General features: G+C 54.8%; 7 protein-coding genes across 7 annotated transcripts; 3 read left to right on the top strand and 4 right to left on the bottom strand.

Annotated features, from left to right (window-relative positions):
• Nucleotides 1–44: 44 nt before the first annotated feature.
• Nucleotides 45–1,580, bottom strand: CLAFUR5_01635 (Pre-mRNA-splicing factor prp46; the record flags this gene model as incomplete). The annotated part of the gene is made up of 1 exon (XM_047900783.1): nt 45–1,580. One exon carries the CDS (start codon nt 1,578–1,580, stop codon nt 45–47), a length of 1,536 nt encoding a protein of 511 aa, XP_047757175.1.
• Nucleotides 1,581–1,916: 336 nt separating this feature from the next.
• On the top strand, nt 1,917–2,318 carry CLAFUR5_01634 (uncharacterized protein; the record flags this gene model as incomplete). The annotated part of the gene is made up of 1 exon (XM_047900782.1): nt 1,917–2,318. One exon carries the CDS (start codon nt 1,917–1,919, stop codon nt 2,316–2,318), a length of 402 nt encoding a protein of 133 aa, XP_047757174.1.
• A 1,007-nt stretch (nt 2,319–3,325) lies between these two features.
• Nucleotides 3,326–5,045, top strand: CLAFUR5_01633 (Nucleoporin GLE1; the record flags this gene model as incomplete). The annotated part of the gene is made up of 2 exons (XM_047900781.1): nt 3,326–4,255; nt 4,314–5,045. The coding sequence occupies 2 exons, from the start codon at nt 3,326–3,328 to the stop codon at nt 5,043–5,045; spliced, it is 1,662 nt and encodes a 553-aa protein (XP_047757169.1).
• Nucleotides 5,046–5,632: 587 nt separating this feature from the next.
• CLAFUR5_01632 (uncharacterized protein) lies at nt 5,633–7,936 on the bottom strand (the record flags this gene model as incomplete). The annotated part of the gene is made up of 2 exons (XM_047900780.1): nt 5,633–6,467; nt 6,525–7,936. 2 exons carry the CDS (start codon nt 7,934–7,936, stop codon nt 5,633–5,635), a joined length of 2,247 nt encoding a protein of 748 aa, XP_047757168.1.
• A 594-nt stretch (nt 7,937–8,530) lies between these two features.
• Nucleotides 8,531–10,798, top strand: CLAFUR5_01631 (Origin recognition complex subunit 1; the record flags this gene model as incomplete). The annotated part of the gene is made up of 1 exon (XM_047900779.1): nt 8,531–10,798. One exon carries the CDS (start codon nt 8,531–8,533, stop codon nt 10,796–10,798), a length of 2,268 nt encoding a protein of 755 aa, XP_047757171.1.
• A 791-nt stretch (nt 10,799–11,589) lies between these two features.
• CLAFUR5_01630 (Transport protein SEC61 subunit alpha) lies at nt 11,590–13,177 on the bottom strand (the record flags this gene model as incomplete). Its single annotated transcript, XM_047900778.1, has 4 exons — nt 11,590–12,236; nt 12,287–12,898; nt 12,951–13,112; nt 13,168–13,177. The coding sequence occupies 4 exons, from the start codon at nt 13,175–13,177 to the stop codon at nt 11,590–11,592; spliced, it is 1,431 nt and encodes a 476-aa protein (XP_047757170.1).
• Nucleotides 13,178–13,696: 519 nt separating this feature from the next.
• On the bottom strand, nt 13,697–14,570 carry CLAFUR5_01629 (Mitochondrial dicarboxylate transporter; the record flags this gene model as incomplete). Its single annotated transcript, XM_047900777.1, has 2 exons — nt 13,697–14,368; nt 14,436–14,570. 2 exons carry the CDS (start codon nt 14,568–14,570, stop codon nt 13,697–13,699), a joined length of 807 nt encoding a protein of 268 aa, XP_047755947.1.
• Between the last annotated feature and the right edge of the window lie 441 nt (nt 14,571–15,011).

Genomic DNA, 15,011 nt, shown 5'->3' with positions numbered 1-15,011 from the left:
TATCTATAACCAGCACATAAAGACACAGCAAACAGAAGCCTGTGCTAAAACTTTTGTCTACCCAATGTAGGCCGCCAATCCAGCGGGTGCGTCTCTTCTGTGGCGTTCTCGTCCTGCTTCCAGACCTTGATCGTCTTGTCTGCCTCTCCTGTGATCAATCGCAATCCAGTCTGATCGAAAGTGCTAGTCATAATGCCAGCTTCTGCATCGAGAGAGCCGGGCTGTGCTACACTGTCTTCGTACTGAAATCGATGACCAGTCTTCCAATCCCAGAATGCCACGCTGCCATTGTCACCACCGCTGAAGAGGACGTTCTCCTCGTTGACAGAGAGGGAGTTGATGACACTGTTGTGACCTTCGAAATTCATCATGAAGTCGCCCTTTGGGCATAGCCATTGTTTGATCTGTCCTGGCGATGCCGAAGCGAAAGTGAACTCGGTAGGATGTGTGGCGAGAGAGCGCACGCCCTTTTTGTGGTGAGTCAAGACACCCATAGTCTTGCCTGCTGCTAGATCGTACATTCGCACAGTGCTGTCCAAGCTGGAGGAGATGACTTGGGGATCCGTGGCTTGTGTCACGATGCTGGAGACTGTCTGCTTGTGTCCGCTGAGGACGTGGATATTGGAGCGTGTTCGCATGTCCCAGACCCGGACTACGCCATCTCGACCTCCTGTGCATAGTACGTCCAGAGTCGGATGTAAGCTAAGAGTGTATACTCCTGATAAGTGGCCGTGGTAGTGTCGGATGACTTTGTTCGTCTCAAGATCCCAGCATTTCACCATCTTGTCCTCTCCGCAACTGAAGAGATATGGATGCCGTGGACTCACTGCCAGGCCTCGCACTGAAGAGATGTGGCCCGTCAACGTCAGTTTCAGCGTTCCCGTCGCCAAGTCCCAGATTTTGATGGTTCTGTCGCCTGCGCCCGACGCAAACCACTGATTGCCCGGCTCTGTCGCGAGCGCACGAACCCAACCAAGGTGGCCTGAGATCACACGGAATAGCTTCCACGGCGGGTGCCATTCTGGTCTCTGCTGTCTCACGGTGTCTCGACGCACCAGACTCGTCGACGGTGTGTTGCGCTGGGGTGTAGGCCCATTCGCGTTTGGTGGAAGTTTCGCATTCGCAGCGCCGTTGATCCTCGTCAGAGCTGTCGATGTGCCGTTCGCCTGACTTTGCTGCTGTCTCGAGCTCGAAGCATCTTCGATCATCCTGGCCATCTGTGGATCGCTTGCCTGCTCGTCAGTCTTTGGCTTCTTCCGGCGTGCCGCGAGTGATGTCGCAGCATTCGCCTGCTTTTGGGCGAGAGCAGCGGGTAGCTCCTTGACGTCGGCATATTCGAGGCGTATCCGTGCTGCGACGCTGGCTTTCTGCGCTCGTTCGTAGGGCGAAGGATGTGCAGGTGCGATGGCGGGCTGTGGAGGCTTCTGCAGCGCCGATGGCTGACCGAAATCTGCTGCAAAGACGTCGCGCGTCCTCTTGGAAGATGTCCTGACTGCCTCTGCTGCTCGTTCCGTCACTTCTGCTGCTGTTTCTGCTTCTGCTGTGGCCGGCACTGGCGCTGCGTTGGCAACCTGGGCCATGCTGCAACCGGCCAAAAGTGTCTTTGGTGGGTGTCGGTGTGTGCTGTGTACTCGTTCTGCAGTGCACGTCTTCCCCGACTGCACGCGACAATTTTCTGTTGCTTGCACGTGAGATTCCTGTAGCTTTTCGCAGTGAACATCCAATCGATGGAGCAAAATCGCGGCCGACGGGAGAGCACGAGTCAGGTTATGCGCTTATGCAAGTTTGCATAATGTCAAGGTAATGCAAGCTCTCCATCGGCCGCTTCCAAAGTCGACTGTCGTTCGCTTCATTGCATCGAAGACTGTCAAGACTGTGCTGTCGGCCGACGGCAACATCGCAGGTGCAACGACACCATGCATCACCTGCACCCGCGCTCCAAAGCGACGGGCACGCTCTTTACCACCACTCTCGCTATATCTTTCCTCGTCGTGGCTGCACCACATCTGCTGCCATGTCCAGTGGACAGGAGACAATTTGCCGACAGTTTCGAAACTGCAGACGGGAGGCGATACAGGAGGAAGCGGAAAGACAACCAAGAGGCGGCTACTGGGCCGGGGGAGGCAGAAGCGGCGGATGATGCTATCGATGGGAACGTTCGGCCAAAGAGAGAATGTCCTGTGCCAAAGCCCGGAGGCATTGTGGGACAAATCATGGGTTTCAAGCAGGAGGAACGACAGAAGCCGGCAAAAATCATCGTACAGAGTTTGGACAGTAAGGGATCTCAACGGCCGGAGCTTGAGCGCAGCAAGCCTTGAGCAGAAAAACAGGACCGCCGGTGTGCATCCCATACTCAACACAATCCATGCCAAAATTGGTCACAACGCCAACTTTCCCATCTGGAAAAGCGATACGCGACGCTCATACACCTAAATTGCCGAGCACGTTACTGTGGGCTTGTATGAGCACGCACAGAATGCTCATGGCACAGACCCCACGAAGAGCTCCAATTCATCCGATGGCAGTCGGTGGTAATGAGCTGCAGCTGCAGCTGCTGAGAGGTGACCTACGGATCATCCTTCGGGCGCAAGGGTGTTTGTTCTGTCCTCGAAGCAGCAGCCTCGAGCCTCAAGTGAGCCTGGAGAGCGGGTGCTTCTATTGACAAGCTTTCGGCGCGACTTGCTCCAGTGATACCAAAGCAGTACGGGTTTTCAAAGGTGACCAGAGGCTGAATGAGCGCCACTGGAGGCACAATTCGGCATCTAAGCACAATTGATCGTTGCCGCCGAGTCCTGTGGCGCTGCTGTACACAGGTTTCACGAGAGATTGTACTGTGGTTAGACGTACAGTGTTCTCTGGGCGGACACGCCCGAAGTGTCATCCCGCAGGGAGGGTCAAATGAACGGCCGACATGTGTAGCATAGGCTCGATGCTTAGGTCAAGGCATGTTCAAGATTCTGAGACGTATGACACGTAGTGAATACAAGCATTCACGACATGCCATGTCTTGTCATGGTTTGTCCATGCTGTTGTGCCTCTTGCACGGTGAATGTTGATATTAATCCTTGTCCACAAACACGCTCTGCCCGGGTGTTCCCGTCTGCCGGAAGGGAAGTAAGGGTCGCGTCTCTCTTCTTTCGTCAGGACACAAAGCCAACACCTTCACCAACCACACCACGTCGCATCACGAACTAATATGCTGAACACATTGGTGACCAACTCACTGCCTCTACTGTGTGCACCACCCTTCGCGCGACACCCTAGGTAGCGACAACACCTCACGGATTCCACTTCTTTGTCCGAGTCCTGCAACAACGAATGCAGCATGGCTTCACCATATCGACGCTCCGAGCCCTCGAGGTCCAGCCCTGCCCGACACACGAATGGTCTTCATCGCTCGCACAGGGACAGTATGACCGTCAACGGCTCCTCGACACTTCTCGAGGAACTTTCCCAGCTTCTCATAGACGACGATCGCGCATTTAGGAAGGAGCTTGACGACCAATCGCTCAAGCAACAGAAGCTCCACGTTGAAGCACTCGAGAAAGCGCTGGCTCAGCATGAAGCTGTCAGGAGGTCTGCAGAGCAGATGCACGAAAAAATCCAGATCGAGATTGAAGCAGAACGCAAGCGACAGGAAGCCGAGGCGGAGCGCCAGCTGGACGAGGCGCGGCGAATCGCTGCCCAGCAGGAACAGCAGCGTCAGGAGGAGCGCCAAGCACGTGAGACGGCCTTGAAGCGACAGCAGGAACAGGTAGCACAGCGTGCAGCGGCCAAGAAGAAAGAGGAGGAAGAAGCAGAGCAAGCCCGCCAGAGGGCAGCGAAGGAGAAGGAGGATGCGGAAAGGAAGGCCAGGGAGCAGGCTGAAGCGCAAAAGGCCGCCCAGGAACAGAAGGCAGACGCCGAGAAGCAAGCCGCGGCGGCAGCGGCAGCTTCTGCCGCTGCTCCTACTCCAACGCAGGCCGCGACTAGTCAGGCGAATGGTATTGGAGCTGCTGGGCCATGTTCGACCACATTGACAGAAGCGCCTGCGAGATTACTGCCCACTGGGATCGTGACAGCTACCTCAGAACGTGATGCCATAAACCAAGCCTATCGCGAGATCCACAAAAAACTCAAGGATGTACGAAAGCAGGTCGAGGAGCTAGGGAGACTCGACAGCAATTTCAAGGAACTGATGAGCGGCGCAAGTCGTGAAATAACGCAGACTGTTGGTCAGCTGAATATGGCGAACAAGTCGGTCAACGCGCAGAAGGTAAGAAGGATTGGCATTGTCTCGCAGCTCTGTTTGCATGCTAATACTGTGACATCAGACTCGCAAGGTTAAAGCCATACTTGAGACTGCTGTAAAGATGGACGCGCCAAGGGTGGACGCATCTCGCTTTCTCCATCCGGCCCCCGAAGAACCAGTCGAGGTGCCGTTGACATTCATCTACATCGTCAACATTTTTGTCAAAAGCACCTTGAAAGCACTGAACACGGAGGTCTCAACTAAACCTCCAAGTGACCGAGCTGCTTCCGCGGACCCTCTGGGCATCATGGTGGCACAAATCTTTGCTCTGCCGGAATTTTATGTCAAGCAACGGTCCCTAATCGACATCCTTTGGGCGAAGCTCCACGTCGCATGTCCTATGCTCTTCGGATTACCATACGTCCAGGGGCAGAAAGGCATCAGGAATACTCCGGCTGCATACGCTTCTGGTTTTGCGGCAATCACGCTTCGCGACTTCTCGAACTCTGTCCGCCAAAATCCGGCACCCAATAGACTCTTCTGGGAATCGTTCGCTCGCGTACTGAACCTGCCGCCGGATGATCGGAAACGGTCTCAGTACGAGATCTTGACATCGTTCCTCTCGCCTGGTTTTGTTGAACGCTTCATCAAGTTCTACGGACAGGCAGCGATCGTTGTGCTGAGGATGGCATTGGATGAGTTTCCGGCGCATGTGATGGCGCAGGGCCCGGATCCAAACAAGGTTCGTCCATACGCACTCATTCTACAGGGTATGAAGTACAATCTGGATACCGCACTATGTCTCAGCTTGTAGAGTAAGCTAGGCTCGACAGGCGGTGCTCCGGTAAGCGCATCGCGAATGCCAAACCCATTGAGCATATCAAAAATGAAGACCAGTAATGTCGCTGGAGGATCCGGCATTGCTAGACAATCACCACCTGCGCCAAATCCTTTAATGAGCAGACCAGCGAGCTCGCGCGGAGTGCAACAGGATGGATACAATCTCGACGGCTCCTTCTGGGCTCGCCGAGACATACCTCCAGGGCCTAAGCTTGCGCCACAGCGCAGCCCTTCTGCTGGCTATACCAGTCGCAGCAGTTCAGGAGGCGTTACTACCGTCTCTAATACGAGCATGCAGTGGAGGCCAGCACCTGCGGCCAGTGGTGTTAACGCCATGCCGCTGGGTAATAGACCTCCGCCAATCATCAGAACGGGCCTGCCAGGCAATTGGTATAGGTGAAAGGTGCTCCTAGAAGAAAGAACAAGCAGCAATATCGAAGCCATCGAGCACTTTCAGAGCACGTCAGACTGTCATCTCCTTTTCCATGTCTCTACGCTTTCTCTACATGTGTGCACTATACCCGTGCACTAATCGAGGGACTTACCTTTCGGAGGTACACTTCACGAGTCCAACATAGGCTCCCGCACCAACTTCTCCACTTTCATAAGCTTCCGCATGAGCTGTGCAAATCCGTCCTGCTTGCCATCGTCGTCTGCATTAAGAACCCAGTCCTGCGGAAACCAATTCTCCATGTCGTCGGCCCAATCGACGCTCGCGCCAATGGTCAGACGAGCATTCTCCGTGAACATTGTGTCCCATTCGATGCGGAAGACGTTCAGTCCCCAACGCGGCTCGTAGACTGTAGGCACGGGATTGTCTGCCACAGACTTTTTCGCAGGATAGGTTCGATCTTGGAACTGAGAAAGCTCGAGCGTGTAGTCTGTGCCAATGATTCCGTACTGGTAGCGAATCGTTTGTCGCACAAGCTTTGGCTGCACGAATGGGTTGAACACGATGAAGGACTTCTCGCTGGACTTTTTTCGAAGGGCCACAACGTCGATGCGGACTTTGTCGGCAAAGTGTCTCAGCTCTTGTGGGAGCTTAGCATGCTCCATGGGTTCTGACGACAGCATCTCGAACTGCCAAGCTGAGCCGGTTTGCAGGTCAGTCAAGCTCATGTCGACCAGCTTCGTGGCATGACTGGTGTCGCGATCGAGACGTGTCCACTCCTTAGTAGACTCGAGAAATTCGAGCTCGTCGCTATTGTCGTCCGATGACTCGATCCAGGTCACTTTCAGGCACAGGTCGCCTTTGGTATTGGCAAAGATGAACTCTGCGGCGTAGCTTGGCCTGACGTCGACGAGATGCTCCGTGATTGCATCTTGCGGAGAGAGGAGGTCCGTCGCGTGTTGAAGCTTTGAGAGTACGGTATGCTCGGGATACTCTCCGCCTAGCCTAAGTAAAGTGTCAATCTCACAGTCCAAGCATGATAGCACGACGGCGGCGACTCACTCTTCTGTCACGCGACCCACGAACTGGGATGCTCCAACCATCTCTTCGTAATCTGCCAGTTCCCAAAGCTCGCCATCAGAAAGCTTCTTGTACTGCGCAAGCAGAAACGTTCCGAGGCGAATGCGAAAGTTGAGGTGTCCTTGCAGGTAGTGAACCTTGCGAAGGGCATTGCGGATGGTGGTCTTGACTCGTTCCGCGTTGACGGAGGCACGAGTATGGGCCAGCTGCACAGCGCTCTCGTCGTCTAACACGCCTTCTCCACGAGGGGAGTAGCTCGGGTCCTGGCCGATCGCCTCTTTGCCCTGAGACGCGATAATGACAGGTCCCATGTACTCCTCCAGGAAGACGTGCGAAGGAGGTGGTCCGCTGCGCCACTGAAGCATGTAGGCCCTGACGGGATTGATTGTACGTGAGCATATGTTGAAAGCAGTCTTCCGAATGCAGAGCAAGGCAGCCTGAACGTCCTGAACTTTGCCAAAGACCTGGAAGATGGACTTCTCGGAGCTGTAGATGATGTAGCAGCTGTGCTCCATTCGAATAGGATCGAAGGCTTCGCAGCTCATGCCAAAGGCTTCCTCGGGGCGGAACTCTTTGGAGGGCCAGTGGAAGGTGCCAATGGCACCGAAAGCTTTGTTGGTGGGCGGGAACTGCCGGTAGCGGTTCTTCTTGATGTCGGTGGCCCATCGCTTCTCGGCACGCTCTCGCAGCTTTGGAGTCAGAGACACAATCCTTGCCCACTTTGCTGCTCCTGGGGCCCTGTGGGAAGATGGCTCGGCGTACTCGATCCAATTGAGGATTTGACGCTTGGCTGCTGAAGCTGCTTTGGCATCACCCCATATGCCGAATGTCAGCGACACGTTGTCGCTCTTCAGCTCTTCGCAGTACACAAAGGCACCGCAGTCCACTGCAAGCTGCACGTAAGTCGCTGGATCGTTCATATCGCGGTCGGCATGGACCATGACGGCAGGTATGCGGACTGTGTCGGTGGGTGGCCGACGCTCCCGCCAGGCATACTGGGCCTCGTTGTCGGCGTTCTCCACCAAGCGAGGCACCGGTCGACCCGGAGCTTGGGGTCTCGGCCGATCCGGGTGTGTCTGACGCGGAGCGCGATTCTGTGGCGAGAAGCGTGGTGGTGGCAATCGAGAAGGTCCCTGAGATGGTCGATAGTTCTGGTGTTGTGCCGGCGAAGCTTGGAGGGAGCGCTTGGCTGGCGTGTACCTATTATTGCGGCTGGGGGTCGGGGTCTTCGGAGGTGGTGCTGGCGCTGGTGCTGGCGCTGGTGCTGGCGCTGGTGCTGGAGTCGCCTTCGATGGCGGCTTGCCACGGCCGCCTACCGTCTTCCACTCGAAGCGTGGTTTGTCTGCTAAGGAGTCATCCCACTCGCGGGCATTCTCCAGCTCGTAGTCGTCCATCTTGACGTTCAGAGGTGTGCTCAGGTGGCCGACATGAAGTTGCTGTGTGGTTCTAATGTAGCAAGAGGAAACGGCAAACGCGTTTTAGGAGCTGCGCATCACTGCGGCACCCAAAACGGAAAGTGCGATGCGAAGAGGAAACTGACATACTGTGCCATTTTCACTTGATCTCACCTTCGTAGTCACTCCGATCTGCCCGCTCACCATGTTTTGCTCGGTGAATGGAGCCGCCCTCTCCAAGATGCTGTCGCTCAGCGAACACTATATGCAATTTGATATGGAAGCAGGATGCAGCCCGCATTGTACGTTTGACGCTCTCTCATCCGCCAGCAACGGAATGCACAGCGACGACGAGCCCATCGTCGACGACCACCTGCACATTGTTGCGTGGACATCGTTGATGCGGACAGAGGAAGACAACTTGAAGCACATGAGCTGTGAGGAAGACACGACGTAGAAACGCCCCTGTCAAACCTGCCGGGGGCCGAAATTGATCACGGGAAGGCGCGTCCCTCAGTCTCGTCCACGCGTGCTTGCGCGTCACCGAAACCCTCCAAGTCGACTGCATCTTGACTCGACGACCTTTCGCTCAAAATGCCACCCAAAAGAAAGAGGACGAAGCTCGAAGAGGCGAGACATTATCTGTCCGGAGGTGGTGTGATCCGAGAAGACTCCGATGACGAACTCGGCCTGGAGGACCATCCGTGGGAATGGATGTACGATGACGAGAAGGACCTTATTGGAGCACGCATGGGCTCGTTCGAGTGCCATCTAGGAGACACAGTGTTGCTCAAAGCCCCGACGAGTAATGAGGCATGGGTCGCCATCCTCTACGGCTTCGCCGATGGGACGACGGAGGATGACGACGGCGACATCGTTCCAGAAAAGCAGGCCACCATGCTGTGGTTCTCGTCGGAGAAAGAAATCAGAAGCAAGAAGAAGCGAACCGACTTCCTCCCAAACGAGCTATACATAACGACAAACTTCGACGAAAATGCTTTGAGCACCATCAACGGCAAGGCACAAGTCTTGTCAGAAAGTGAGCACCAACGCCTGTATCCAACCGGCAAGATACCTCGCAACTCCAAGTTTCACGGCAAGACATTCGTTTGTAGAAGAGGTGTAAATACCAGAACTGCGACATACACAGACGAGTTCGGCTGGGAAGAAGTGTACGGAGGCAAAGACGACATGGATAGCTTGCTCCACTTGGTTGAGTCACAGACAGTCAAGACGAGGCGGAGGCGGGCAACCAAGAGCCTGAAGGAGAAGGACCTCGACGACTTTGTCATGGAAGACGATGGGTTTGATGAGCCCGAGACGCCCAAGAAGAAACGAAAGTTGACCACAGACACACCAACATCATCGAAAGCAAGACAGCTTACGCCGCGCAAGTTTCTCACGCCTAGTGGTCGTAAGATCGTTACGAAAAGGCCTTTGGAGTTTACGCCGCTTGGCACTAGAGTCTTGTCGCCTTCACAGTCACAGGCTTCCCCTTACCAGATGGCGCGCTCTACATTGCATGTCTCGGCCGTGCCACACGCGCTTCCTTGCAGAGAACATGAATATGATACTGTTCACTCGCACCTTGAGGCTGCGATTACTGCCGGCACTGGCGCTTGCATCTACATATCGGGCACCCCAGGGACTGGAAAGACAGCTACAGTTCGTGAGGTGGTTGCTAACTTGCAGACGGCGGTTGCCGAGGAGCAATTGGATGACTTCTATTTTGTGGAGATCAACGGCATGAAAGTCACCGACCCTCATCAGTCGTATAGCTTATTGTGGGAAGCTCTCAAGGGCGATAGAGTAAGTTCTGCTCATGCGCTGGAGCTACTCGAGCGAGAGTTCACGACTCCCAGTCCCCGGAGAGTGCCTTGTGTAGTCTTGATGGACGAATTGGACCAGCTGGTCACCAGGAACCAGGGAGTGATGTACAACTTCTTCAACTGGCCTCAGCTACGACATTCAAGGTTGATTGTGCTTGCAGTAGCCAACACGATGGACTTGCCCGAACGCACCTTATCAAACAAGATCTCAAGTAGATTGGGCTTGACGCGAATAACATTCCCGGGCTACACTCATACACAGCTGATGACAATCATCCAGAGCCGACTGGAAGGTGTCGGTCAAGTGATTGTGGAGTCTGATGCTGTTCAATTCGCCAGCCGCAAAGTCGCTGCCGTCTCCGGCGACGCTCGGCGAGCTCTGGATATCTGTCGGCGAGCCGTAGAGATTGCTGAGGAAGAGACGGCCGAAGTCGAGCCTGGCAAAGAGAACCAAGCTCCAGACACACCGAGCAAGACCCCGGCGCGGAAGCCTGCCACTACAACTTTGGCATCGAAGAAAGGCATCGTGACAATTGCAACGATCAAGCGTGCGATCAATGAAGCCACTTCTACTCCTCTTGCAGCACATCTTCGCTCGTTGTCCTTGAGCAGCAAGCTATTCCTGGCAGCTCTACTTGCTCGACTGAGACGGACTGGCATTACTGAATCGACCCTTGCCGACATTACGGACGAGGCGCGAAAGATGGCAGTCATGGCCACCAACAAGGATATTCGGGAGCAATTGCTGACGCCGGTCGCGGTCACTGAAATGGCAGATGATGAGCTTGGAGGAGCAGCCGGAATGACTCCTTCGAAGCGTGGTCGGCCCGCCGCCAAGAAAGAGATGGATGAGGCGGCGCGCGTGCTTGGCTTTGGTGTTGCGGCGCAGGAATTGGCTGAGGCTGGCATCATAGGTGTGGAAAGTAGAAATGGCGATCGCGTGGGAAGAGTCAGACTTGGCGTTGGCGAGGACGAAGTTAGAGGAGCTTTACGTGAAGACGAAGAGTGTCGTGGGCTTGGATTTGCTGCTTGATGTGGTCGAATGCTGCTGACCGACCTCTGAATCGCCTGAAAATGGTGCTCATGCTGTTGCCGTGTGTTCAGACCAGGCGCACCAGGACAGCGACCCACTATAGTGGCAACAGGGATGCACAATATCATATGGAAAATAGGGAAACGCAGCAAAATACAACAAACATCGCGATGGCTCACGCACACGATTCGCCGCGACCACGACCCCTTCCGACTGGCGTCGGTCTCTTCCTAGACCATATCGTGACAGCCGAATGCATTGACGGTACTCGGCAAGGAAGCCCATCCTCACCCTGTCACCAACTACATCCCGAGCACGAGGTCGAACATCATGGGCCCAGCGCCCTCTCCCATCTGGATACTCGTCTGAGCATCGATGCGGCATGTTTGGTTTGCGAGAAATAGCCTCCGCTCGCCCCCGTCTACACTTGTCCAGGTGCCGGACCCAGATCGATTCGTAAGCGCCAAACATCCGTGGAGGTCAAAGTGGAGGAGGAAATGGACTCGGACCTTACTCTGCCGTGATGTCCATTGCACGACTCAATTTGACAGATTTCTTGCGCTTGTAACACCTTCTGGTAAGGTATTGTACATTTGATGCTTTGCTCCTAATCTTCGTTACTATACTTTTCACTCAAGATGGTATTGTCACCATATTCCATCTGTCGTATGCAACTCGACTTTAGCCCATTACTGCCAAACAGAAGGTTGTTAGCTATACTCGAGATCCACGTGGTAATGTCTTGGGGGATGGTGTCAGGCATGTCTGAGACAGACGATGCCTTCTACCCTTCAGTACTTACCCATGCCCTTGAGACCAGCCATGTCGCCTTCCTTGGCTGCGATCTCGAAGTAGGAGTAGATGATTGTCACGGCCATCAAGATACCAGTGCCGCTACCCATTGCGCCCATGAGGTCGCTGACGATCGAGAGAGCACCAATGCAAGCACCGCCGAATGCGGCAGCAGTTGGGATGACACGCTTGAGCTCACGGTACATGCTTTCATCACGGTGTCCAGCCATAACCAATCCTTGCTCCTTCAACTGCTTGGCAACATCGCGTGGGCTTGAGCCCGAGACTTCGATCCAGGTCTTGCTGAAAGCGGCGCATGCAGTGAGCATGTAGACGGTAAAGACTGCGGTGTGGATCGGGTCCGTAAGGGCATCGATGAGGTTGAGAGGTGGGCTCATGTAGTAGACGAGACCGCTTGCCGGCAGGACCTGAGCTGTGCCCTCGCGAGCCTCCCACACACCGAGCATCTTGACCAAAAGGTTGTCTGGAAGCTTGTTGTAGAGCATCTGAGACACGAGGAAGACGTTCGAGGAGAGGGCGGACTGGAGCATGATCGGCATATTCGAGGTGTAGAAGAGGCGGACTGGGTACGAACCGCGCATGCCACGCTGGCGGGAGGACTTGACTGGGATCTCAACACGGAAGCCTGGATTGTGTTAGTAGAGAGCCAATCTGTGTCTTTTGACGATTGCTGACCTTGGAGATAGATGACAACAGAGAAGACCAAGACCGTTGAGATGACACTCATGATGTTCGGGAGGTTCTGGCGGTAGAAAGCCTCGCGAAGTGCAAGCTGCTTGTTTGGCCAGGTGAAGAGCAGGTGGACCAGTGCGGGAAGAGCGCCCTCAAACTCTGGGCCACGACCGGTGTTGACGGTGGTCGGGGAAGCAATGCGCCACATGATGTTCTCGCAGATGTTGGTCGCGATGAAGAGAGAGATACCAGAGCCCAGACCATAGCCCTTCTGGAGGAGCTCGTCGAGAAGAATGACAATAAGAGCAGCAGTCAGGAGCTGGACAACGAGAAGAACGCAGATACCGGCGCCGAGATCTGCTGGGGGCCCGTAGAGACCAGTGAGCACGTAGACACACGCTTGGCCGAAGGACAGGATGATGGCGAGGAGCTTCTGGGCGGTTTGGTAGAGTTCGCGGTCCGACTTGAGATCGAGGTTGACATCGATGAGGTGGGTGCCGGCAAGGAGCTGGAAGACCATGCCGGAGGATATAATGGGTGTGATTCCCAGCTCCATCAGTGTACCACGATTACTCGCCATCATCATACGTAGCCAGTATAGCGGATCGGAGGTGTCTGCATCGTGTCAATCATGCCTCCGTCTCTTGCACCTTCGCGCCGCGCTCACCTGACGACACAATGCCGTATAGTGGCATCTGGCTCATGACCAGGAAAATGACGAGAGTGACACTGGTCCATATTATTCGCTGCTGGAAGGGTACTTTCGTCTCGGGAACCTGAACTTCCGGGATGAGGGGGGTGAAGGGCTTCACGAGGTCGAGGAAGCGGACTGTGGTCGCGTCAGTGATGCGCGATGCTGCTGGAGGAGGTCAGGTGGTACGTACGTCCAGACATCGCGCAAGTGGTGATGAAAGGTGGGATGAAGAAAGAAGGAAGGAGTGTCGTGTGTAGTGGGCTCTTTCAGCAGAAGCGGCTCCAGCTAGAAATCGTCGGCCAGCTGTCTTGAAGAGAGCCCCTGGCCAAGCCCGAATGCCTTACGAGGAAATGCGGAGAATCACGTGTCTGGCCACGCGACAACATTGTCATCAACATTGGTAGCTTTCGTCCTCAAACTCCGAGTCAAACAGCTGAACATTCTTCGCACGTTGATTCTGTCTCACTCAGCACTACTGACGTTCTTCCAAGCCATGGTTATCATCACGAGCGCTGACTTTGGACTAAGGATATGTACATGTTGAAACATCAGCTGCTTTGTACAGCGTGCAACTGAACGGGGTATATACAGAGCTTCTAATCAGCACTCCACCTCCAACGCCATGCTAGCAACCACATCTAGGGTCTATGTCTATCGTAACGCCAACCGTGCTCTCCGTCCGGCTTCTATGACCAGATGGTCAAATGCCCGCAGGACAACTACTCGTGCCCTTTCACCTTCCTGTAGATCTTCTTGTGCTGCTCCAAGAACAGGAACGTCGCGATTGTGTGAGGACCAAGTCTGATAAAGCTCGGCACCCAGCCCTTGAACATCCATATCAGACCTTCGCTAGCAGTAATCCGGGTCACCAACGATACGATGCCTTCCTGAGTGTGCGCTCCCATGACTCTCGTCTTGATCACATCGACCGGACTGCAAACCGTCGTGGCAACAAACCCGGCCATGAGTGAGGCCGAGAAGTGGGTAGCCAGATTGTCGCCCATGCTGGTGTGCTCCAGGATCTGCCTCTTGAACACATCATAACTTGCAAGCTGGGAAGCTGTCATGAGCACCGCGCGCATGCTATTGGGCCAGACTCCACGGAAGAGTGAGGATAAGCCTTCGTCGCGACTCATCCTGATCAGACCATCGATCGCGTGTTTGTAATTTCTTCGTTGCTCTTTCGGAAGTGCAGCATCGTTCTGCATGCGTACGTTCATGATGTCGGCTGGGTTGCCTGCCACCCCTCCAAGGAAACCAGAGGTCGAAGCCATGGCCACGAGGACGGCGAAGGAGGGCTGAGTATCGCCGCTGAATCGTTGCTTCAGCTCTTCGTAGACGCCGAATCGAGTCGTGCTGTAGGTGATTTGGCGAAGGAGAGCGGCCGTAAGCTGTTCCAGAGTGTCCGTTAGCCATTGCCAAACACATCGATTCCAAAGCTTAGGGCTTCCAACATACACCCCGATACAGCCCAGGAACCCCGTCTGTCCTCAAGATATGCGAGAACATCTGGACCATGCCTTTCTTCGAAGCATCATTAGGTTGCATCTGAAGTCGGACCTTGAGGCATTTTAGCAGCTGGTCATGTTGCATTGGTCGCTTCCGGAGTCACCTTCACTGCGGCGTTGGTTAGCATAAGCCAGCAAGTCTCGGACCGGCTCGCACTCACGAAGATCCAATGGGTGTGTCACGCATGCCGCGAAACAGCTTGCGCTTCCGCCAAACCAGAGCGGATAGTGTATCTTCTGCTGCTTGCCATCCTTATTCTTGGATGCTGATTTAGACATTCTGGTGGGGTCATTGCTCCATGGAACGAGGGCGCGAGATTAGTATTACAAGAGGACGGAGTGGAAGGGGAGTGTGAAAACAACATGTGAAGGAGAAGCATGCAATGGGCCGGGAATAACAATCTGCCGTCCGAAGACAGAACGTGTCGTGCAGGGATTGTGAGGTCGGCGGCTCTTGTGGTTGGTCAAGCGCGGCGGAGGTTTGCATCTTCGCCGGCATCGCGAGGAGTGCAGTGCAGTGCAATGA

Source organism: Fulvia fulva, chromosome 1 (assembly GCF_020509005.1).
Source record: "Fulvia fulva chromosome 1, complete sequence".
Taxonomy (NCBI): domain Eukaryota; kingdom Fungi; phylum Ascomycota; class Dothideomycetes; order Mycosphaerellales; family Mycosphaerellaceae; genus Fulvia; species Fulvia fulva.
This window is presented reverse-complemented; position numbering and strand designations above follow the sequence as displayed.